The sequence below is a fragment of the Aedes albopictus genome, chromosome 3 (assembly GCF_035046485.1).
Source record: "Aedes albopictus strain Foshan chromosome 3, AalbF5, whole genome shotgun sequence".
In the NCBI taxonomy this organism is placed as follows: Eukaryota; Metazoa; Arthropoda; class Insecta; order Diptera; family Culicidae; genus Aedes; species Aedes albopictus.
Window position 1 is genome coordinate 8,301,296 of NC_085138.1, and position 26,585 is coordinate 8,327,880.

General features: G+C 38.8%; 1 protein-coding gene across 1 annotated transcript; it reads right to left on the reverse strand.

The window, feature by feature from the left end:
* Positions 1-149: 149 nt before the first annotated feature.
* Positions 150-25,416, reverse strand: LOC109407197 (arrestin domain-containing protein 17). Its single transcript, XM_062860944.1, has 3 exons — positions 25,001-25,416; positions 9,107-10,084; positions 150-1,802 (listed from the first exon to the last, which is right to left on the reverse strand). The coding sequence occupies exons 1-3, from the start codon at positions 25,113-25,115 to the stop codon at positions 1,651-1,653; spliced, it is 1,245 nt and encodes a 414-aa protein (XP_062716928.1). The 5' UTR covers positions 25,116-25,416; the 3' UTR covers positions 150-1,650.
* Positions 25,417-26,585: the final 1,169 nt, after the last annotated feature.

Genomic DNA, 26,585 nt, shown 5'->3' on the forward strand with positions numbered 1-26,585 from the left:
GGCGTACTATTGTTGATTATGTCTTGTCTTAATGATGTTGAACAAATAAATGTATGTATGTATGTACGTAGACCACATGGAGCGCAAAGGACGACAAAAAAAAAACTATCAGAAGAACGGTCATCACTTCAATTAAACTCGCACAGATATACATTAAGAAAATGCTTTATTTCTCTATAGTGGTTTTGTTCGAAAAAAACCTAAACTTTTTGAAAAAGCGCAAAGAACAAAAAAAAAACAATCGGAAGCATTGATACCGTTCGCAACAGCTATACTAACAACTTACCAACAAACGAACTCCTAGTACTTAGTAATGTTCACTGCGCTTATTTCTCATGCAAAATATTTTCCCCTACAATACGACGGTATGCTATATATCCTTACATACAGTAGTGTGGCGTATTTTGTGGCGTTCAGAAGCAATCTTTCTTTTATTAGTTTTACTGTTGCACTTTGTTAAAATCCTATCTTCATTTATTCCATCCATGGCTTGCAATTTTTTCTTTACTAATTAGGAAGCTGGTTTCAAAATCTTTTCGTTCGGTTTTGGCTTTTCCATTGATTTATGTTCTAGTTAGTTCCGCTTTTAAAACCTAGGCACTCTGATGTAGAACGGTTCTTAATCGTTATCCGCAGTCCATGCTTTGTTCGATTAGTTGGGGTTTTGGCATATTGACGATTGTTCAAGGTGAGGGGTTGTGTTTGTTTAGTATTGTGTTATTTTTGCGGGAAGAAAATATAAAATTGATCGAGTGCTACAGGTTTGTAGCAAGCTTGTTTCTAATTATGTGATGTTAGTTCAAGTGATTGTTTTGGTGATCTTTTCCGAGAGTTTATTCGAGCTACAGTTGTCTGCTTCCTGGCTTTTTTGAAGATGGGTAAGGCTTAGAAGGTATTAGTGGTAAAGACGGCATGCTGCACCTTATATGTTGGTTAATAGGTCATAATAGTATGAGGATAGTGGTTTTGTTTGTAAGGTATGGAGAAGTCGTCACTAAATAAGACTGTAAGCTCAGCACATTCGTGGTGTAAAAACACTACTCTTGAATCGTATTTAGCATACAAATAATGCTTCTAGCTTACTACATCTACTGTCTAATAGATGACATCCTTCCCTTATCCATATTTTTCAATATCTTCCTGTGGATCGACCACAATCTTGAAAAGGTAGATAGTATGCTGCTAATATGTAAGAAATTGATGATTTTGTTTCTTTTGTTTTGACGTTGTGCGTTTTGACGTGTCGTTTGAATAACGTTTCTATAAAGTATATTAAGGGCGGACGGGACGGTCGGGGAAATATCCGCCATTGCTCTGTTGCTACTAAGATGGTAATCTTAGATTCTACTTCATATTTTGCAACAAAAACCTATCACTGTGTATGCTCACTTGCAGTGCATATGCTGATAGTTTTTCAGCATCTCCAGTGCGATAGAACTCGAGATTAACATCTTCAAAATCGCGAGGCAAATTGTTAGAAAGAGAGACAAGATAGGAAAAATAACACGGCGTCCCGTTTCACCTTAAACAAAAAAATATATATCGTTATATTGTTCAGTAAGTGTGACTGTGTAAAAAAGAATAACAAAAAAAATGTTTTTGACGATCAGCAAATCCTGTTCACACAAATCGCTGTTGTGCTGGAAAAGTCTACAAATCCGCTGGCGGGGCCGATGGCGTGAATGCGTACGTTGGATAGCGTGGAGCGTACTCGGATGGACCCACAAAGCGCGTAAACTCGCTGTCGTTTTTACTGGAGATGTTGGGTGCCTTGAACGTGGCTTCCGCGAATGTTGGTGGCGCTGGATGTTAATAAAAGAAAAAAATAATCAGGTTTTTAGTTCAATGTAATTGTTTAGAATGCGCTTCGATTCCATTTAGTTGTAGAAAAGGAACTTGATGTGAACTACTTGAAAGGGACAAGATTATCAAAAGATTCTATTGACCATAAAAATATATAAAATATATTATGGGCTCCTTACTGTTATGAAGCTTAGTTGATGACAACAACAACTGTAACTTTCAGAAGACTTGTTGGACATGATAGATTACAAATCATAGCTTTTCATGCAAGAAGTTACCGTTCCATTCGTAAACTTTAGGATCTAAACTCAAGAACAGTTTGGATGACCTAGGATATCCCGACTGATCTGATATTGTCTATTTACCTTTCAGAAGAGTTACTGGACATGATAGATAACAAATCGCAGCTTGGTATAATAAAGGCAGTTACCGTTACACCCAAGCAACACACATGTTATAAAAGAGTTACGACAGCGCAAGTTTTGGTTGTATAGAAATTATTTCGACGTTATTTCAACATTGGGCTTGTTCACAAATGTCATAACGCTGGAGGGGGTGGGTGGGTGTCCTTCATGGTGTTACAACCCGAACAAATAAAAATTTTCCCCATATAAATAGTGTTACGAAAGGGTGGGTGGGTGTCAGTAAAGGCCAATTTTGGCGTTATGAAATTTGTGAATGAACCCATTATGTTAGAATTTCGTCAAATAAACTTCTATACAACCAAAACTTGCGCTGCCCTAACTATTATATAACATGTGTGTTGCTTGGGCACCCGTAGACTTTAGGATCTAAACTCAAGAACAGTTTGGACGACCTAGGATATCCCGAATGATCTGATACTGTCTATTGAATTTTCAGAAGACTTACTGGATATGATAGATTACAAATCGCAGCTTTGTATAATGAAATCAGTTACCGTTACGCCCGCAGACTTTAAGATCTAGACTCAAGAACAGTTTGGATGATCTAGGATATCCCGAAAGATCTGTTACTGTCTATTGAATTTTCAGAAGACTTACTGGACATGATAGATTACAAATTGCAGCTTTGTATAATGAAAGAAGTTACCGTTACAGCCATAGACTTTAGGATCTAAACTCAAGAATAGTTTAGACTACCTAGGATGTCCAGAAAAAATATTCCGCATAATATTCTACTGTTTTTATACTATTGAATACCAAAACTACAGAAAAACATACAAAAAACTTCAGAAGGACGCTTGGAAAAATTCCAGCTTCAAAGGGTAAAAGAAGCTCTTGGAGGAATCCATGAAGAAACTTCTGGACGAATCTCTTCAGGAACTGCTGTATGAAACCCTGAAGGAACTTCTATAGGTACAGTATCGGACAATAAAAATGCACCAAAGCCGTTTTCCCATACAAACTAGTCAACTTTGGATTGCCATATCTCAGTTATGTCTCAACCGATTATTTTCATTTTTATGTGACGAACTACAAAACATTTCAATTTTCAAAAACTGTTGAAAAAAATCAGTGATAATTATTGATACAAAAGTTACAGATAGGTTGAATTTTGACAATAAAAATGCACCAAGACAAAAAATTATGTAGCCAAAAATGCTGAAGTCAAATCACTATGGTGTCTTCGGCAAATATGTTTCTTGTGTGATGACCAATAAATTTGCTGAAGACATCATAGCTATCTGACTGCAGCATTTAAGGCTACACAAATTTTTGTCTTGGTGCATTTTTATTGTCAAAATTCAACGTATCTGTAACTTTTGTATCAAAAGTTATCATTGAACTTTTTCAATAGTTTTTGAAAATTAAAATGTTTTGTAGTTCGTTACAGAAGAATGAAAACAATCGGTTGAGACATAACTGAGATATGGCAATCCAAAGTTGACTAGTTTGTATGGGAAAACGGCTTTGGTGCATTTTTATTGTCCGATACTGTATCTCTGTTGGTTCAAGAATCTCTTAGACAGATCGCTGCAGAAGCTTCTGACGAAATCTCTTATCGGATTTTTCGAATAATTTAAGAATCTAATCCAGGAAGAATCCCTCGAAGAAATTTCAGGAGGATTACCCAAATAAATTCAAGCAGGAATCCTAAGGGAATTACAGTAAAAATTCCCAAAAGAATTCCAGCGGGAATGTCTAAAAGAGTTTGAGAAGGAAACCTCTAAGGATTTCTAGGAGAAATCAACGAATAATATCCAGGAAGAATTTCTGAAGGAATTCCAGGAGACATTACTGAGAGAGTTTTAGGAGGAATTGCCGAAAGAATTTCATCCTAAAAGGAATACCAACAGAAATCCCCAAAGGTATTCGAAAAGGAATCCCCGTAGAAATTCGAAGAGGAATCACCAAACCCAAACACACACATGTCATATAAGAGTTAAGGCAGTGCAAGTTTTTGTTGTTTAGAAGTTATTTTGACGTTATTCTTACATAATGTACGTCATACGTCAACTTTACTTCTATACAACCAAAGCTTGCTCTGCCGCAACTCTTATATGACATGTGTAGCTTGGGAAGGCATTTCAACAGGGATTCCCAAAAGAATTCTGGAAGGCATCCCCGACGAAATATCAGGAGATATCCTTGAATGAATTTCAGGAGGAATCCTCGAAGGAAGAATCCCCCAGGAAAAACCCCCGAAGGAATTCTAGAAGGAATCCCCGAAGAAACTCTAGGAGGAATCCCAAAAAAAAATTCAAGAGGAATCCCCGACAGAATTCCAGGAGAAATTCTCGAAGGAATCCTAAGAAGAATCACCGAAGGAATTCCAGGAGGAAACCCCACAGGAATTATAGGAGGTATTTCGTGAGGGATTCCGAAGAACTTCCAGGAGCAATCTCCGATGAAATTCGAAGAAATAACCCTCGAAGGAATTCTCGGACAAATCTCTGAAGGAACTCTAGGAGGAATCCCCGACGGAATTCCAAAAGGAATCCCCGAAGAAACTCCAGGAGGAATCCCCGAAGGAATTCCAGGGGGAATCTCCAAAGGAAATCTAGATGGAATCTTGGAATGAATTGCAGGAGAAATCCCCGAAGTAATCACAGGAGAAATCCCTGCAAGAATCCCAGGGGGAACCTCTGAAGAAATTCTGGGAGGAATCTCCGAAGGATTTCCAAGCGGAATACTCGAAGAATTCTCAAGAGGAAAACCCGAAGGAACTTCAAGAGAAATCCCCATAGTAAGTCCAGGAAAAATCTATGGAGGAATCCCTAAAGAAATGTTAGAAGAATTCACCGAAGGAATTCCAGGAGGACTTCTGGAGGGATTCCATCAGGAATCCCTGGAGGAAATCCAAGAAGAATCTCCTGAGGAATACTAAGAGGAATCACCGAAGAAATTTTAGGAGGGAACCCGAAGGGATTTCAGAACAAATCCACGACCGAATATCAGGAGAAATCCCCAAAAGAATTTCAGGAGAAATCCTCACAGGAAGTCCAGGAGAAATCCTTGAAGGGATTATAGGAGGAATCCCCGAAGGAATTCCGGGGGAAATTCCAGAATGAACTCTAGGAGGAATCTCCGAAGGAATTCCAGAAGAAATCCCCGAAAGAGTTCCAGGAGGAATCTCTGAAGGAATTCTAAAAGGAATCACCAAAGGAGTTCCAGGTGGAAACCGCGAAAGAATACCAGGCGGAGCTCTCGAAGGGTTTTCAGCGAAATCTGCCAAAGGGAATCTTTCCGGGTTGGTGGAAGGAATTGCAGAAGGTATCCCCTTAAGAATTCCAGGAGGGATTTCCCCTCTCTCCCCTGGAGAGAGATCCCTCAACAATGTCCTGGAGATATGCCTGATTAAAATCCTAAGGAAATTGTTGAAGAAACTCCTAAGAGATTCTCTGAAAAAACTCCTGTAGGAATTTCTGAATAAGCTTCTGGAGAAATCTCTGATGTAACTCCTGGAGGCATGCGTGAGTTTTCCTGGAAAAAAAATCTCAATCTACAATCTGGAAGAACCCCAGGAGCGATCCCTGGAAGAACTTCCTTTAGGGAGCTTCTCGAAGAATTCCCAAAGGATATCCTGAACGAATCTGAGAAGGAACTCTTATATAGGAATTCCTGAATAAACCTCAATCCCTGGAGGTATCCTTGGATCCTTCTATAAGATTCTCTGAAGGAACTGTTGGAGAGATTTTTAAGGAACTTCTGTAGGAATTCCTATAGAAATTCTGGAGGAATCTCTGAAGAAACATGTGCAAGAATCCCTGAAATTCCTGTGAAAATCTCTGAAGGAACTCCTGGACTAATACAAATCCCATGAATTCCTAGAAGTCCTGGGCTATTTCATACGGGATTCTTGATGGATCTCCAGGAGGTATTTATGAATCCTCCTGGAAGAATCTCTGAAGGGACTTCTAGAAGGACACCTGACCGAACTCCTGTTGATATAGCTTAGGAAGCTTTGGAAGGAATTCCAAATGAACACCTGTAGGCATCTCTGAATCCTCCTGCAGCAATTAGGGAGATCCCTGAACGAACTCCTGGAGAGATCATCGAAGGAACTCCAGGAGCAATCCTTAAAAGAACTCCTGTAAGAATTTTGGAAAAAAATACATAAGGCTTCCCGATGTAATTCCAAGAGAAATCTCTAAATGAGTTTCATGAGGGGTTCTTGAAGAAATTCCAGGAGGGATGTTAGGTCCCAGAAGAACTCCTGTAGGAATTCCTCAAGGAACTTCAGGAGGAATCCCATGAAGGAACTCTCAGACTAATCTCTGAAGGAGCTCCTATGGGAATCCTGAAGGGAAGGATCTTCTGGACGAATCTTTGATGTATCTCTAGGCAACTTTTGGATTTTACTTGAAGGTGCTTCTGCCGAAATCCTCCTGAGAGATCTTCTGAAAAAAAAAGTCATGGAGGCATCGCTGAAGTTTTTTTTAAAGAAATCCTTGTTGGATCTTCTGGAGCCATCACTGAATCCTTCTGATAGAATCTCTGAAGAAACTTCTGGAGAGATGTGAATGATGAATTTAATTTATAATCTAATAAATATCTATATTTATAATCTAATAAAGATTTAATTTATAATCTAATGAAAAATAAAAAAAAAGAGTTTCGTATTTGAATGGACACCTTGAAATTCCATTTGAATTTCTTCAGAAGTCCTCGGTCGGCAACGGCTTGGGACAAAAAATGTCGGCGGTGGCGGCGCACAGGTCTACTCTCATTATATCATGACGCTATGTCATAAAACCATAGCGCTCTGATATAATATGAAATCATGACTCCGAGTCATAAAATTATTTATCAATTAACGAATGTTGGCACCAGTAAACGTTACGCAATGCAAGCTAGTTTTGCATCTCAGTCAAGGCGTGCCGTGCGATCGAGAAATTTAAACATAATTAATCAGGAAAGCATGACTCATTTTACCAGTATTGGTTACCGGACTTTTTCCCGTGTAGGTATTTACCTTAGAGTTGCTTCCGAAATTTCTGTAGAAGTTCCTCCAGGGATTTCTATTAGAGTTATCCTGAGATTTTTGCCAGAGTTCCTTCCCTGCATTTCTATCAAGGTTTTCGGGAATTATCCAGGACTTTCTCGCGAGATTTCTGCGGGAGTTCCTGCTGATGTTTCACAATGGAGTTCATTCCCAGATGTTTTTACAGATGACTGCTGAATTCGCTGATATTTCGCGAGGAACTCCAGAAGGAATTTCGGGACGAAGTGTTGAAGAAACCCCATGAAGAACTCTAGTAGGAATCCCGGGAGGAACTCTGATGAAACTCTCAGAGGTTTTACTGAGAGAAATCTTGAGATGAACTCCGGGTTAAATCCAACAAAGGGCTTTAATGAAAAAAAAAAAAACCCGAAATATTATCTGGGAGAATTCCTTGGAGACCTGGGAGAAACTCCTGTAGAATTCCGTGACAAACTCTTGGGGATTTCTGCTCAAATCCTGGAGGAACTACTTTAAAGTAGTGCCGAAAAAACTCTGGGAAGAACCCAAGAAAAATCTCAAAAGAAATCTAGCAAGTAGTTTTAGGAGCGATCCCGGGAAAATCTGAATGAAATCCTGGGAGGAACTCTAGCAAAACCCGTGGGGAAACTCCCGAAGGAAATTTAATATGCAATGCTGAGAAAAAAAACTGTAATACTTATGCAGATGTCTCTGAGAAATTCCTGAGAAACACTCCTGTAGAAATCCCTGGCAAATTCAAGAAGAAATTCAATGAAAAAATTGGGAAGGAATCCCGGCAGATAGGCCTGAAGAAGTCCCGGAAGAAACACCTCAAGGAGCTGTTGAATCTTAACTTCTGGATGAAAGATCAGGTGGATCCTCTAAAGAGTCCCAGAGAAAATCCCGGAATAAATTCAGAGAGGAACACCGAACGAAATTTCCTAGGATAACCTCCGGAATTTATTTTGAAGAATTAGGCGATTCCACTTGCAATTTTTCAGTAGGATTGTTGAAACTAACTACGGCAGGAAATCCGCGGGAAATATCGGAAGGAATTTGATTGAAATCTCGCGAATAACTCCGGAAGGAATCTCGGGAGGATTTTTGGTAGAAATCTGAAGAAGAACCGTAAGAGACTAACCTCTAAGAGAAATCCTGGATAGGGATAGAAAGATCTCACAAGAAACATAAAAAAAATCTGGAACGAATCTTTGGAGAAACTCCAAAAAGGTTTGGGGATGGACTCTTGTAGAGAACCTTCAGGAAAAAAATCTGGAAACGCTTCTGTAGAAGTCCCCAGATTAATTATTGGAAAACCCTAAAAACTCCAGAAGAAATCTCGCAAAAATAGAAGCGATTCCGGGAAAACATGAATGAAAACTGAATGAATTTCCAGGAGGTTCTTCAACACGGTGAGTTCAAGGAGGAACACTTATGTAGAAATCACAGGACACAGGGAGGTACTTCTGAAGAAATTCCAGGAAAAAACACTGGAAGGAATCTGTAAGAAACCGCGCATATCTCCCTTAAGTTGGCGCCTATGTCCACAAGTACTTTTAAAGACTGCTCCAGAAAGTATGGACGCAATCTTCAGATGTCTGGGCCTGATCGATGGTTCTTGTTTCGGGCCTTCGTTGTGATTGTTTGTGCTTACTATAGCATCCAAAATTCAAACGTTCTTTGCCACGATGAACATTTCTCTCTGCGTCCATACTTTCTGGGGCGTCTTTAGCTAAAAAGTTTTTCGGCTAAACGACCCATTCGGTCAAATGGCGTTCGTCCAAAAGATAATGTATAGATACATTGTTTTGGGCGGTGTTAAGTCACATTCCTTAACAATCGATCATAACATACGTTATGTAAAGAAAAGAAGTCATAGACCTTCTCTTAGTTCCGATAACGCAACTTGGATACTTACGAATATTGGGATACAGGCTGTCGCCTCCGTCGGCGATGTTCCATCCCAGCGCTCCACCGGCGCCATTCGGCGGACTAGCGGGACTAACCGGCTGCGTTGGCAGCATCGAAGGATCCACCTCCGGTGGATTGTCCGTGTACGGTGGCGGCGGTTGGAACGAGCTCAACGGGACCGTTCCCAGCACGATCGGGATGTTACCGTCCAGGTTGGCATGCGGGCCGGAAACGACCGCCTCCACCTTGATGTCGTAATCGACGTCGATGATTCCGCAGTTGACTAGATTGGACGGTGGCAGCGGCGGTATCTGAATGCTCTGGTTCCACGTTTGGCTGTTGCCGGCCTCTACCGGTCCAACGGACACCTCCGAAATGACTTCCTTCTTTTTCTTCGTCTCACGGCGAGGAGTGTGGACGTGGAAGGCCAGCAGCTTGCGGAGTACCAACTTCACCGATTCTACTCCCACGTTACTGGCATTGTCGCACTCGATCGTCAGGGGAATTGTCTGACCGGACACGAACCCAGTTACGGGAATGTGCACGATGATACTCAGCGGTCCGGAAGCGCAACAGAAACAGCAGAAGGTTTTCTCCAGCTCCAACTTGAAGGGATCTTTGACGCGAGGATTCGTGTTGAGATCTACCGGCGAGATGACCGTGAAGGCCATCTTAATGTCCTGATCGAACTTCCACGGTCGATCGAGAGTAACCTTGATCGTGTATCGCACGAAGCCCCATTCGCCTTCGAACGACGACGGGAGAGTGGGCGGCAACGCGCAGGTGAACGGGTAGCTGTGAGTTCCCGCCTCCAGATCGATTTCCTTGCTGTTCTTGCCTCCCAGCAGGTAGTACTGAATCTGGAAGTACTCCTCTTGGCCGGTGAGGTTGGTGGTGGATTCGTACTGCTTTCCTTCCTGATCGGTTTTCGTTTCGGTTTGGCTCCATTTGGTTTCCGCCTCTCCGGAGAACTTTATTATAATGCCTGCGAAATAAAGTAAAAAAGCCTTTATTTTTTGTTTACATAGATGGTTGTATATTATGTATTGATTTTAAAAAGGTTCTGGTTTGCATGTGAAATCTAATACAATCTCCAAATGCGAACAGCAATTCCAAAAGTCTACGTAATCTTTTGACGGGTGCTAATTTTATAAAATGATTATTTTATTTCCGGCCATCTTAGAGATGTCGTTAATCCTCATCAGATCTTCGAAAGCCGAGCAATAGTGGCTTATGATATGCTTGATTGCGCAACATTCCCCTCGTGAATCACTCCATCGGCCGAAGCCAGTTGTCATTCAGCAGTTCGAAATAATCTATTGTACCTTGCCAGATATCCTTCGAAAAGTGTCTCTATCATTCAGAGAATCCCTACATTGCATTGCCGCCAAAATGTGTGAGCACCTACTCACTTATTCTAGAGCTCAAATCTCGAAAATCCGTCAACCAACATACCAAATTTTGTTCATTTGAAGCTTTATAAGAATTGCTGAATCTTCTAGTTGCCTAGTCCTGCTTCTGACAGTAATATCGTCTTTGGGTAATTCTCGCTGAGACCGGCCCACTATTTACACCTTGTCTTCAAAAATGTTTAAGGTAGCGATTTTCTGAAAGTTCTCGCTAAAAAAGTGAGGAAAATGCATTTGGTTACTTAAATTGATGGACCCCCCGTTAGTTAGAGCCACAACAATTTTTGCAGACCCCTAGATTTTGGTCAAATGCTGGCTCATTTAAACTGTTATTACTTGAAAGTTTCTCCAAAAACCACCTCAAAACGAATTGTTGTTGAAAAGAGGAAAGATAGAGCTACTATTTACAATAATAAAAAGTTGGGTCGGCCATATTGTTTTTGGCCGCCATCTTGGATTTTTATACCAAAACATTTTTTTCACCATGATGGCAACCACCGACTCTCAATTTTTTTTTTGCATCAATTGAAAGCTAACATAACATATCGAAGAATTAGAGATGTCTTTTTTTCCTATCAAAAGTTATCTGCAGTTTTCGTTTTGAGGTGGTTTTTGGAGAAACTTTCAAGTTATAGCGGTTTAAATGAGCCACCATTTGACCAAAATCGAGGGGTCCGCAAAATTTGTTGTGGCTCTAACTAACGCGGGGTCCATCAATTTAAGTAACCAAATGTATGTTCCTTACTTTTTTTAGCGAGGACTTTCAGAAAATCGCTACCTTAAACATTTTTGTAGACAAGGTGTAAATAGTGGGCTGGTCTCAGCGAGAATTACCCATTTTTTAATCAAATCTATTAAAATATTCCTGAAGAACTATCTGATGCCATTCATAAATAAGTTATGGTCAACATCCAGACGTTTCTGTTAAAACACCTTACTCTAAATTTAATTTTTGAAATAATTTCTGTTAAAATCCAGTTACAAATTTCAAGCTTGCAGCTTGGTGGAACTACAGTTTAGAATATTTTGGTACAGTTTAAAATATGTTTTCCTAAATGTGAGAAAGAATATGTGAATGAAAAAAACAAAAATTAAGAATACATAAAAAAAAATATTTTTGGGTCGTTAAAAATCTTTATTGCAAATTCCTATCGCTTTCTCATGACATTTAACCAGAAAATTTTGCATTATTTTTTAAGTCTTCTTCTTCTTTGTGGCTCTACGTCCCCACTGGGACTTGGCCTGCCTCGCTTCAACTTAGTGTTCTTTGAGCATTTCCACAGTTATTAATTGAAGGGCTTTCTTTGCCTGCCATTGCATGAATTTGTATTTTGTGAGGCAAGTACAATGATACACTATGCCCAGGGAATCGAGAAAATATTCCCGACCGGAACGGGAATCGAACTCGCCGTCTCCGGATTGACGCTCCATAGCCTTAACCACTAGGCTAACTGGAGTCATTAAGTTGTATATATAACATTTCATTTTATATTTTCTCGTTCCAATATTTGTCCAGAATTTTCCATGAACATTTCGGAACCAATCAATTCTGGACCTAGTGGTTCCAGGGGTTATAGGACGTTTCAGGGTGGTTTCAGAGGCGTTTTAGCGGGTCCCGCAGGGTTTCAGAGGGTTGCAAGATGATTGAGGGAGGCTTTTAGGGGCGTTCCAAGGATTAACAGGGCGTTTCAGGGAGGGTTCAGATGCTTCTGAGGGTTTCAGGATGTTTCGGGGAGGCTTTCGAGGACGTTTTAGTGTGTTTCGAATGGTTACAGAACGTTTCAGAGATGTTTCAGAGACGTTTTGGGTGGTATTGTGGGGTTTCAGGATGTTTCAGGTGGGCTTTTAGGGTCGTTTCAATTCGTTTCAAGGAGTTACGGGACGTTTTAAGAGGAGCTATAGAAGGGTTTCAGGGAGCTCGAGGATGTCTCAGGTGGGCGTTTCCAGGTGTTTCAGGGCGTTTCAAGGAGACACAGAACGCTTCAGAGAAGTTTCAGATGTGTTTCAAGGGCTTTCAGGGCTTCAGGGAGTTCCATGATGTTTCATGTGAGCTTCTAGGGGCGTTTTAATGCGTTTCAAGAGAGGTTCGAGATACGTTTCAGGGAGTGTTGAGGGCTTCAGGGAGTGTTGAGGGCTTCAGGGGGTTTGAGGATGTTTTAGATGAGCTTTTAGTTATAGGACGTTTCAGGGTGATTTCAGAGGCGTTTGAGGGGATTTCAGAGGTTCCCGGATGTTTCAAGTGGGCTTTTAGGGGCGTTTCAAAGCGAACGCCAATGTGTGAAGAATTAGCATAAGTTAAAATTCACAAATAAAAAAAAAAAAAAAAAAAAAAAAAAAAAAGCGAACGCCAATGAAAATCTTCCTTAACTATGAAATCCCGTCTGACCCCTGTAATGTACTTGAAACCCTCCAAAATCCCGGAAGCGTCTCTGTAACGTCTCTGAAATCGCCGAAAATCCTCTGAATCTTCCTGAAATATCCCCAAAATCCTCCTGAAACCCCCTCGGACCCCATGTAACGCACCTGAAACCCTCTGAAATCACTGAAAGCGCCTCTGTAACGTCTCGGAAACCTGTCGTAAATCATCTGAAACTTCCTGAAATGCCTCCGAATTCCCCCCTCGGACTCTATGTAACGCACCTGAAACCCTCAGAAACCCTCGAAAATGCCATATATTCCTCCCCCTTTAGCGTTACATAATACATTAATAAGAATAACCCCCTAGGTGCTCGCCAAATTCCTGACCGGATGCTTTGGTATGAAATTCGTGAAAATTGAGTTTCATAATACAGTCAGGTCTTTTTTTACGCGGTTTTCATTTACGCGGCCGCGTAAATGAAAACTCCATACAAAAAAAAATTTCATCGTCTTATTTTTGCATGATTCGTCGAGAAATGGTGAGACTTTTTTTACGCGGTTTTTTGAATTTTGAACTGAGTTTTTTTTTACGCGGTACGTATCCCCCGCGTAAAAAAAACCTGACTGTATTTTGATAAAATAATATAAAATGATTTATTCACAAAATGATAAATGATTAAAATGATGATAAAATGATTTATTTTTTTTAACCCATTAACGCCCGAATTATGCCACAATCACAGTAGATGTCTGATTTTTTTCTGGAGTACCTCAACCGCATAAAAGAAAGTTATTGCAGTCTTTTAAACGGAAATCTACGGTGAAATTTTCGTTTTAATACACAATGGGGCATATGTACGTGAAACGTTGAAAAAATATTTTTCTATTTTTTTTTGCGCAGCTACCTTATTTTTATGAGCTATGTAAATCTATTTTAGATGACTGATCATGATGCAAGGAATAGTTGATATTCTCTTAATAAAGAAATTGCAGTTTGAAATGTTCCAGAAAGGGATTACATTAGTAATAACTAAAATAATCTACTAGTAGTTTATCAATGAATACTTTTCAACAGTTTTTAGGCATTCCAATATGCCTCATTCTAACAATTTCTATTATAAAATGGGTTGATATTCCGCATGTTACGTAATAAATGGATGCTGCCTTATTAGCGTTCTGCACATCTCATTTTCATCTATCTCAGCTTCTTCCGGAGCTCACAGTAGAAACGATTTCCACTGATGATGCGTAATCTTATTTCACGGCTCACGTAATTTACAACTGTGGTTATATGGACCTGCGTCCTTTATGTAGTTCTATTCTCGAGATACACAACTTCAATATTTCTGTGAATCATTGAAACCGCCTAACGGGCAAACTTAAAACCACCCAAATCATCATCGGATAACAACTCTCCTGAACGAGCACGAACGAGAGAGGAGAATGGAAGACGGTGCAACATGCTTCATTTTCCACGGTATTAGCAAAACTTGCTAATCTGTAAATAGACCGTTATCATTGAGTTCAAGTTGATAACTAATTATACTATACTATATTTTTTTCAATATTTTATTTAGTTATCAATATGTAATGAGACGGCTGTTTGTTATCGATCAGTAGCCATGCAGTTCTATTTTATCGTAAAAACTACTTCACCAATATTAGTTCAGAATTTTTAGAGCCCACTTGCGCCACCTAGCGGACAAACCTACAACCAACTATGTAGTTCACTATCAGATAGTTCTTGATGTCCTGATCGACCTTGCCGAAGTCAAAATTCTTCTATGTAGTCTGATTCTCGAGATACAGAAATTCAGAATTTTTAGAGCTCACTAGCGCCACCTACCGGATAAACCTAGAACCAACTAGTTCACTATCCGTTAGCCCTTGATGTACTGATCAACTTTGCCGACGACGAAAATTTTCTATATAATCTGATTCGCGAGATACAGAAGTTCAGAATTTGTAGGACTCACTCGAGCCACCTAGCGGATAAACCTGGAATGAACTAGATCACTATCCGTTAGCCCTTCATGTACTGATCAACTTTGCCGAAGACGAAATTTTTCTATGAACCCTAATTTTCGAGATTCAGTTGCTAAGAATTTCTAAAACTCACTAGCGCTACCTAGCGGATAAACTTTTAATCAACTAGTTCACTATCGGATAGCTTGTGATGTCCTGATCGACCTTGCCGAAGACGAAATTTTTCTATGTAGTCTGATTTTCGAGATACAAAAGTTCAGAACTTTTAGGGTTCACCACCTAGCAGATTTACTTTGAACCAACTAGTGCACTAAATATTGGGTAGCTCTTTTATGTCCTGATCGACCTTGCCGAAATTGAAACTCTTCTATGTAGTCCGATTCTCGAGATACAGAAGTCTGGAATTTTCAGGACTCACTAACGCCACCTAGCGGATAAACCTTGAACCAACTAGTGCGCTATCGAGTAGCTCTTGATGTCCTGAGCAACTTTGCCGAAGTTCTTCTATGTAGTCTGATTCTCGAGATACAGAAGTTCAAAATTTTTATAGCCCACTTGCGCCACCTAGCGGACAAACCTTCAATCAACTAGTTCTCTATCAGATAGCTGTTGATGTCCTGATCAACCTTGCCGAAGACGAAATTTTTCTATGTAGTCGGATTCTCGAGATACAGAGGATAATTTTTTTTAGAACTCACTAACGCCATCCAGCGGATAACCCTAGAACCAACTAGATCACTATCGGATAGCTCTTGATGTCCTGATCAACTTTGCCGAAGACAAAAATTTTCTATGTAGTCTGGTTGTTGAGAAACAGAAGTTAAGAATTTCTATGACTCACTAGCGCCACCTAGTGGATAAGCCTAGAATCAACTAATTCAGTATCGGAGAGCTTATGATGTCCTGATCGACCTTGTCAAAGACGAATTTCTTCTGTGTAGTCTGATTCTCGAGATACAGAAGCTCAGAATTTTTAGAGCCCACTTGCGCCATCTAGCGGACAACCCTACAATAAACTAGTTCTCTATCGGATAGCTGTTGATGTCCTGATCAACCTTGCCGAAGACGAAATTTTTTCTATGTACATAGTCTGTTTGTTGAGAAACAGAAGTTTAAAATTTCTATGACTCGCTAGCGCCACCTAGTGGATAAACCTAGAACCAACCGTTCAGTATCGATTAGCTCTTGATGTCCTGATCGACCTTGTCAAAGACGAAATTCTGAAAGTCTTCTATGTAGTCTGATTCTCAAGTTACAGAAATTCAGAATTTTTAGAGCCCACTTGGGCCACCTAGCGGACAAACCTACAACTAATTAGTTCACTGTCGGATAGCTGTTGGTGTCCTGATCAACCATGCCGTAGACAGAATTCTTCTATGTAGTCGGATTCTCGAGATACAGAGGTTTAATTTTTTTTAGGACTCACTAGCGCCACCCAACGGATAAACCTAGAACCAACTAGTTCACTATCGGATAGCTCTTGATGTCCTTATCAACTTTGCTGAAGACAAAATTTTTCTATGTAGTTGGACTCTCAAGATACGAGCGCGACGTTACTGGCATGGCAATGGCTGTTGACGGAACACCTACACGCAGAAAAATAAATTGTAAACACAATTAAATTCTAGTTCAAATCAACCGATTTTTCAGTTTACTATAGCGACAAACTGATTTCTAGTTTAAACTGAACTGTTCCATTTGTTTGATAATACAAATATATTCATTTGTCGAAATTTTTGACAGTTTGTTGAAACAAACAGAGATATGGTTTTTTAAACATGAAATAATTGATTGATTCAAACGACTGCACTTTTGCCACTAACAAACCCAAAATGTGATTGTTTTGGTGACGGCAGCAACTGCGGCAGCTCGGAAATCTATTTTTAGATCGTCGGTAAGCGGATGGCGAGGAGAACGACTAGAGAAAGCCAAAAAAGGCGAAACCGATCAACTTTTTGTGGATGCTGTCGTGAGTACCTGCGCGTTATCCATCACGGCCAAAGCTGCACTTGGAAGTTGGCGTGATGGATTTGCTGCACCTTCTTCGCTGTGGCGATGTTTGGGTAAGCATTTTATAGATGTGTGAGTGCTTTCGGACCATGTTTATGGTTTTTATTTTGTTGAAACAAATGAAATTTTTGACATTATATGAAATGATGGTAATCGGTTGTTTTTATCAATAAACTCTGAATGAAAACAATTAAATATAACTTTGGAACAAGTAAATTCTCAGTTTGAAAATCAACCATGCGTTTTATTGTTTTAAACAAGCGCCATTTTTCTGCGTGTACCAAAGCGCAATGTTTCATGATCACTAGCGCCACCTACTAGAGCGAATACGTACTAAAGACTGGACTCGAGAAAAATGAGACACAAAGAATAATATATAACTTTTGATTGCGTGCTCAAAAATAGCTCAAATCGTCGAAACAAGAGACTTACCATTTGAGAATCTTGGGCCAAACAAACACTTTAAAAATATCACATTTTTACCTAAAACTGTAGAGCCAAAAATACTAAAACCGATTTCAATGAAAATTTGTCTGTACAAAAAGTATGTATGTAGATGTATTATGTCAAAATTTCATTCAATTTGATTTGACCTTTAAAAAGTTATAGCCATATATGTAGCACTATGTCCAGGCCTGGTAGCGAGTCACTATTTAGTGACTTGGTCACTATTTTCGGGTCAGTCACTAAGAAGTAACTATTTTCAAGATATTTCAACTAAAGTCACTTTTTCTGTTGAATAGTCACTATTTTTAACTATTTTTTATGTTTTGCGGCAAATGATAATCTAGACAGCAAAAAAAAAAAAGATTTGTGGAGTTACAAAAAGTGCAAATCAAGCATTGTGTGACTGGAGACAATAACATGTTTAGTAGCTGTGTTAGCAAAAGTATCAATCGCCTATGTAGAGTGACTGATTTTGATTTGTAGTATTGTTAAGTTAAGTTATGTGTCTCTATCAGAGAGATTTTCAGTCCGAAACTGTATCATCTATTCAGTGAAAGTGTTGTTTTTTCGCCCAATATTCATGCGACTATACTAGAAAGCATTCCTTCTCATTGAAGTTTCTGGTCATTGTACTGTAAAGTGATGAATGTTTTTGAGCTATTACCGAATCAAATATTGGTTAAGAATCTGAATAAACTTGTAATGACATTCTCGGAAATAAAAAGTAGAGGATTTTTAATAAGTATAATCGGAATTAGAGGAAATATTTGCCAGAACTCTTGAAGAAATTCTCGGTGGAATTGTGAACTAATTGTGAAATATTATCTTTAGCAAAAGCTTGTGTCTGAATTTCTGTAGGTATGGTGTTCTAGTTCAACGCCTGGACAAATTTCCTGATAAAATTCTTTGACGAATGTTTAGAAGAGAAATCTTCGAAATGATATCTTCCAGTAATTTTCAAAAATTGTGCACTATTTTTGACAAGAGTTTTTTTCGGGAACATCGCCAAATACTGTTTTGACTGTTTTGTTTTCAACTGTTTTTGCTTTGCTTTTTGCGACATTTATGAAGCTGGAAACGACAGCTATCAACATTTATTATTCCCTGAAGAAGTTATTGACTACATCAAAACGTCTGATGAAGGGAAAAACATGTCTGTTCGATTGCAGCTGGGACTTCCCAAACTTCCCAGATTTCCAGATACTCCAATCACTAGCTTCTCTGTAAACTGAATGACTTCCCCTGGAGCGGAGAACCCTCTGAAACATAAATGAGAAATTGCACCTCGAACTATTTTTAGAATTGCTTCAAAAACTCTTCAAATATGAAGCTAGGAATTTTGGTAAAACTTTTATTCAATTTTCATCACTGAGCGTTGTTTGTAATACCTCAGAAATTTTTGAAATGTATACGTCAACAAATACTAAAGGAATTCTATCACATTATCTACTCATTTTTTTGTTTAATTTCCACCTTCTTAACCCCTAATCCTCGCAAATAACTTCAAAGAAATATAAGAAATTCTCACAAAAATATGCCCACATATGTATTGTCTATACATTTATCTATCTATGCTTTCTGGATGATTTTCATAGAAAAAATAAAATAAATTCCCCAGGATTTTTCTAAAGAAAATTCGTATTCGAAGCAACGTCATTCCCTACCAGGAGAATATCGAAAAAAAATTCTTTCATTTCGCATTTGTTTTCATTTTTAAATTTCGTACATAATTTTCTCCAGAAATTTTAGCAAACACCATTCCATGATTTTTCCCGCAGTAAATCCACGAATTGGGCCGAATGCTTTTTCAAATAAGGCTCAAGAGTTTTTCCCTGAATTTTTCTATAAGATCCAAAGAAAATATCTGCAATAATTTTCATATAAATCTATTTATAGCACCAATGTTTCCCCATTGAGGTTCTACTGGAACCAACTTAAGAGAAGCTGTAGGTACCACCAACCATTTTCGTTCATTGACTTAATATCCATCTAGTTCTGCTAACAATTGTATTCACATGCATTTTGTATTACTTTTTGTTAAGAAGATTTTCCTGAAAATGTTTATTATGCGGTACCCCTAGATTTTCTGAATCAAGTTCGGCTCACAATTTTTGGCCGCTAACTATATTTTTTTGCCAAAAGTCACTATTTAGTCACTTTTTTGCCATTTGTAAGTCACTAGGGAATCGCGCAACTTGGGCGGTGGCTTCTATATTCGTCTGTTTTCCACTATAACTCAGTCGAATTTGAACCAATCGACACAACTTTTGGAATGTGGTGAGATAAGTATAGTATCTACCCGTGTACAACATTTCAAGTCAATTGGTTCAAAATTGACTGAGTTATAGTGGAAAACAGACGAATATAGAAGCCACCGCTCAAGTGGCGCGATACCCTATTTGGTCACTATTTTCGTGAACTTGGTCACTAAAATAACTATTTCAACCATCAGTTTTTGCTACCAGCCCTGTAGACTATGTCACAATAAGCAGTTGTGGTTTTTGGTATAGTGACATTCAAACTGCTCTAACTTTTAAAATGTTCAATCAAAATGGCTGAAATTTTCACTGAGAACTGATTAACACAACGATTTTACACTGTCAAAGTTTCAAAAAAATCGGGACAGTGTTGCCAATACTACAGTTAAAATAATGCACACTGATTTTAAAATGCTAAAATTGCCCAAAATTTGAAAACTCCGTTTTTTTTGTTTGAATTGTTAAAAAAAAATTACTGAACCGATTATAATGAAATTTTCACCACTTATTATGACTTACTTGAAGAACTTACAGTCAAATTTTTAGACGTTTTGATGAGCTAACAACCAAGTTACAGCCTAAACAATTTTTAAAATGGAAGCCCAAAATTTCCAAAATCACATTTTATTGTATCGACAATATTTGCGCCAATACTGAACCGATTTTGATGAAATTTTTAGGGCATTAACTACACATAACATGCTACTCCTGGTTAGAAAATCAGCTATTTTTGTGAACGCAATCAAAAGTTATACATTATTTTGAGTGTCATTTTTTTCGAGTCCAGTCTTTAAATTACGTGCTATCGGAGAGTCCTTGATCTCCTCAACAACTTTGCTGAAAACATCAGTCTTCCAAAATGCTTCAGTTCTCCGCAGTTATTGCAAAAGTTACTGATATATAAATAGATCACTGGGCGTAAATGGGTTAAGAATATGGTTACACACTTTTACAAAAATTCATTATTTTCACGCACCTCGACATATAGGGTGAAAAAGGGTATTATTGGCAGGTTTGTTCTCTTCGTCATGGGAGGTTTTTGTGGGCCAAATTGTCTGCAATTTGGGCATATAGCTCAGCTTGGTTGAGAAGGATTTGAGGCCAACTTTGAGATCAACAGGTTTCAAAAAACCCCCCATGACGAAGAGAACATAACCTCTTAATCTAGTAATGTAATTATTAGTAAGAAATCCATCAAACCGGTGACACTGGGGAAAACTATTGTTGATAATAACTGTACTCAGCAAAAAGAAATAAAAATGGCACCTTCAACAAAACCGCTTAAGTGTATGATAGCCATGATTACCGCATCTAGTATACATGGCCCATATAGCCGAATGCGGTAATTCAGCATGACCATCAGTAAGTGTGGCGGGTTCGATTCTCGATCGGTCCAGGTGCTTTTCGTAAAGGAAATTTCCTTGACTTCCTTGGGTATACGCCAGGGTATCTTCGTGACTGTCACACGATATGCACATGCAAAATGATCAATGACAGAGGAAGCCCTCAGTTAATAACTGTGGAAGTCCCCACAGAACACTAAGCTGAAAAGTTAGCTTTGTCCCAGTGGGGTCTTTCATGTCAAAGATATGTTGGTATATAAGGATTTACAAATGAAAATACTCATGTATTCATGCCAACAATTCTCCTTGAATTTTTACCAGATTACATCATGTTATTCTTCCTGATAATCCTGAAGGAAATCTTCCCTGAATGGAATTCATCCCGGTATTCTACTAAGTATTCTTCCCGGTATCCCTTCAAGTATTATTGTAAGGATTCTTCCAGGAATGGCTAACAAAATGTTTTCCAGGATTTCTCCAGAATTCATTCAGAGATTACTCTCAGGAATTCCCTAGGGATTTCTCACGGGATTTTATCGAAGATTCCACTCGGGATCAGTGTTGGGAATACTCACTTGGGAAAAGTTACACTCACTTGCTTCTATCTCAGTCCAGAAGCATGCTATCGAAAATGATGTTTGAAATGCTTTTAGATTATAGTTTAATCTAAAAGTTTGCCGAATGAAGTAAAGGTCGCAGACGTATATCAAAACCGTGAGAGAGCTGTGAGTACAACGTGAGTATAAATTACATGCATTTTACTCACCTCGTACTCACAGCTCTCTCACAACTTTGGTATGCGTCTACGACTTTTACTTTATTCGGCAAACTTTTTGGTTGAACTACAAACTAAAAACCCTTTAAACATCATTTTTGATAGCATGCTTCTGGACTGAGATAGAAGCAAGTGAGTATCGCTCTTGCAAGTGAGTATTCCCAACACTGCCCGGGATTCCTAGATTGATTTGCCACGGCATTTCCGTCAAGGATTGCTTCAGGGATGCCTCAGGGATGTATTTTTCGTCATTTCATCCAAGGGTTTTTTTTTGGGGATTTCTCCTGGAATTCATCCAGGATTCTGTCAAGAATTTAAGGAGTCGTTAGTTAGTAATTTTCTTTCGGAATTCCTACCGGTAATAATCCTGTGTTTCTAACGGGATTCTTTCAGGATTCCTTCATTGATTTTTCTCGGGATTTCCTCATTGAATTTTTCCAAGGTTCCAAGGTTCTCCTAGGATTGCTTAAGGACAGACTTGTTAGAATCCCAAAATGGCCGCCACAATGGCCGACTTTGGCACCTACTCACGATTTCGAAAGCACAAATCTCTTCGTAAACAAAACTAGCGCACCTGAGCTTCTTATTTTAAGCTTTTTACAAGTGAGCAAGAACAGAATAATCAAATGCACTGTTGTTGTTGCGTCTTGAGCAGTGAATCAAAATTCAACCATCGTGCAACAATAATGACAATGTCGCAACCTGTATTTGTTGCGACAAACAAACCCATGCGACATAAGTTTGTCCCAACTTGAAAATAATGGGATTAACATCGTACACAACGAGTTTAGAGATTTTTAAGCCTTGCATTGCGATTTTCGAACGGTAACTTCGAGTTGGTAAACACTGCAACTCTGGTGAAACTCTATCATCAAACAGTTTCGACTTTGGGTTAGCAATAATTGATTATTCACGAGTTGAAAAGTACGCAACAAAATCAGCTTCCGTTTTGTCTGCAACAAAAAATTTCGAGATCATGTCATTATCTGTTACCAGTAGGGATAAAGAGTAATCGTCGCACCTTCTTTGTTGCTTGTTTTGTGTCTCTTTTGTCTGACAATTCTCTTCACTGGTCTTGAGATTTGTGCGTCTGAAGTTCTGATGCACTGTTGAAGCGGTATTTCAAGACGTTTGTCCTTAAGAATTGTTCCCGAGATTCCCTCAGGGTTTCCTTCAGGAATTGTTCCTAGAGTTTCTCTTGGGGTTCCTACAATAATTCCTTCTGCAATTCCTCCAGGAATGTCCACATTGATTCTTTTAGAGGTTCCAGCTGAGACTCCTCCAGAATTCTTCCTGATTATTCCCTTGGCCATCCTCCATCTATTTTTGTGAGGAATTCTTTCCAGGACTCTTCTATTTTTCTGGGATTGTTCTATTGCTTTTTCCCAGTTTCCTTTTAGGAACTTCTCCAGAGATTCTTTCGGGAGTTTTTTTTCTATAATTCCTTCCGCGTTAACGGGTTAACTAGGTAATGAATACAATGCTGACTTCACAAGAAAAATTCATGAGTCATCTCATGAGTCATGAGATACTGAAGAACTTGTTTGAACTTGAAGTCGATATAAACACCACGTATTCGAAATGATATCATTCAAGGTAGTCGAAAAGTAATGCAGTTTTTACTATATGTAGATCATTATGTTTATGGCGCTCAAAACGTTTCTAGCAATTGCAGGTCACGTTCAATACTATAAAACCTTACGCAGGATCATGATTTGGTGCATTGAAACGTCTTGAACATCGCATCAACACCTTCCTATTCTGCCTTATAGATGCACACCGTCTATCTAAAGCTGTCTGCAATGCGTTTTGAAGCAGCAATTGTCGTTTTAGCGTAACTCCTCGACGAGAGAGGAAACGGATCCTATTTATAAAAATAATTATCATTCCACACTCGTTGCTCAAGACCTGCCAACAACCAACAGAGCAGAGCAACGGAGCACAGCAGCGTGCTCTTTCAAAGTTGTACACACAATGTGTACAAGAGTCCATCTACATCTCTACTACACACGTCTTCGGACCGAAAACGACATGTGTTGCACGAAATTTTTAGTTTTATCTAAGGGGCTGTCCATAAACCACGTGGTCATTTTTTTGGGACTTTTCAACCCCCCCCCCCCCCCCCCGCGTGGTCATTAGTCCATACAATTTTTTTTATTTGTCCATACAAAATGATCATTGGCCGACCCCCCCCCCCCCCCTCATGACCACGTGGTTTATGGACAGCCCCTAACCCGTTTATCACTTTGAATCAATTGATCTTCGTAACCTGTGCATGTACCTGCTGCTACCGTATCAAATTATGGGAGTGGGCCCCACTAATCGACACAAGTCATCGCGTCATCATACGCACTGCTGAGTTTGGACACCGGTTTTTGGTTTTGTTGTTTTGCGAAGCTATAACCATTATAGTAGTAGCACCCAGTCCATGTTCCTAGTAGATCGAATCATAGCATGGGTGAATACTGTGTTGGTATACGTTTGTTATTAGGGTGAGTCACGAATTGTTAGTGAACAAATCCATCGTGACATTACTGCTTCTCAGTTGAGTGTTCTACGAGGATAGCAGTTATCCTTATCAAAGTTGTTATTTTTGCATCACACCTGTCAGATGATTGTAATCCATGTCTAGACGCTAACCAGATGTACAATGTACATGAATCATATGCGGTTGCGACTTACGAACAAAGCACTTCAAAGGTCATTAAAAAAGGCTAAACCGTTGTTACTTTAACGTTGAACTTTTCGTCATTGAAATCATCGTCATCATCAAACATTTGAAAGCAGTTTTTTCGTTCAAAACAAAAGTTTTTGCTATGAAAATATATTCACTGTACTCCACATGAGGAATATAATGCAGTGAATATATTTTCATGATCCTTGTTTTGATTTGCAGTGAGAAAACTGCTTTTTATTTTCCGAAAAATGATGACGGATGCTTGAGCCTTAATCTGGATCAGATATTAAGTCACCCTAATCTGTGTTACTATATGGGTGGGAAACTCCTCTGTGGGCCTGGTGCAGTTTTCCAATCTTGACATTGAAATCAATCGCCGGCCAAACCCCTGAAGGTCTTTACTTCCTGACACACTAATTGCATCACTAATCGTACACCGGAGGATCTGCAGAGAATCAATTTGAACAGATCGTTGCAGCGTTGTATCCGTCATACTCATCTGCTGTATTCTGTCTACCGTATGCATGCATCATATGTCCATCATCGGTATTTGAATGATGTCATCAAAATGCTATTTATGGTACATATAGGTATTCCAAAGCTGTGCCACCTCAAACTACTTTAAACACCCGATTTACCTCGAATCTTTTTCGGTGAATCAAATGTAAATGTGACCTTCCCGTTCACCGTCTGGCCGGCATAGTACGTATTCCAGGGATTATCCAATTCTATTTGACAGTCCTTCAGACCCATTCTGTGGTGGCACTTTTCTGGGTTTCTTCACCACCAGTTTTGATTTGGGTTTGATGGAGCACTCGATTTTTTTTTCTTTGCACTGCTGACTAGGAAGGGATCACTGTACGCGTCGTTTAACACTACCGACACGAATCCGTAACTATTCAACTAATCACAACACAAAACAATATCTTATGGTAGCACCTTAGGGTCCAATAAGTGCCCCAAATGGTAACGAAATATCTTCTGTGAATCAGTTTTACTGATCCACCCTCCGTGCGTATAAACTCCCTGCTTGGACAAAACTGACTGACTGACGGCGGGTGGGTGGTGAGCAAAAGATGATGACAATGATGATGGCGAGCACATGCGGTGTGTCTGTGTGGTTGATGCCCCTTAAACGTCAGTGCACTGTTGTCATCATTATCCATCATCGTCAGTACAAATCAAGCTTCGGAATGCTACGTGAGGTACTTATCATGTATGAATGTATGATATTGTGTTTGTTTTTGACGTCATAAGTTAAGTCAACTATGATATTTTTAATCAAACGTGTATTAAAACTATTCATATGAAAGTTCATTTAAGAGATATTTTAAATTAAATATACATTGTCGATATTTTCGTCAAATTGTTCGATTCATTCGTTAACGCCTTTAAATAATCTGCTCTACAACAACGTTTTTACTATTGTCACTTATTCTTGGTACACCGATCATAGTAGATTCTAAATCTGGCCTGGAATCTTTCAACGAAGCGTGTTTTATGTATTGGAACCAATCTTGCAAATTGGGACAGAAATCTCTATACATCGATAAACGCAAATTGTGCTTTGGGCTAAAAAGTATGCATTTTTTAATTTTTTTTTACGTTTTCATGGTCTCGGGACAAAAGGGATACCTTGGTTTTATATTTTTTACAGAATTTCAGGAAACTTATCTAAACATATCAAAAAATCAAAGATGTATGTTTTTTAGTTTTTGAGATATGATCTTTTGAAAAAAAAGGCCAAATTTTTGTCATACAAAACATTTTTTTAATTTGATTATATTTTGAATGCTTATAAAACTATGGATACCAAAAACATCAGGAATCACTCAAAAAAGCAATACAAGGCATAGTTTTACGAGAATTTACAATATCAGAAAATTTTAGAGCAGCTAGTATTAAAATATATGACTCTCTATATTCAAAAAATCATATCTAAAAAACTATAAAAACATACATCTCTGATTTTTTGATGTGTTACGCCGAATTCCCTAAATATGCTGATAGAAATGAAAAAAACCAGGGTACCCCTTTGGTCCGAAGACCATGAAAAAGTAAAAAAAAAATAAAAAATGCATATTTTTTAACCCATAACACAACTTGACTTCTTCAAAAAAGCTTTCGAACAAAAAAAAAGAGGTTTAAAATCCGTCAACTAGTTCGGAAGTCATGATTTTTTAAAAGTTTTAGTTTTCAAAAACCTTGATTTTTAGGACCACA

Excerpts from the sequence above, each read along its gene's own strand:
- LOC109407197 (XM_062860944.1), bottom strand. The coding sequence starts at position 25,115 with ATGGGTCTGAAGGACTGTCAAATAGAATTGGATAATCCCTGGAATACG. Across the intron at positions 10,085-25,000 it reads TTCACCGAAAAAGATTCGAG|GCATTATAATAAAGTTCTCC; the intron begins GTAAATCGGGTG and ends TTTATTTCGCAG. Across the intron at positions 1,803-9,106 it reads CAGCCTGTATCCCAATATTC|CGCCACCAACATTCGCGGAA; the intron begins GTAAGTATCCAA and ends ATTAACATCCAG.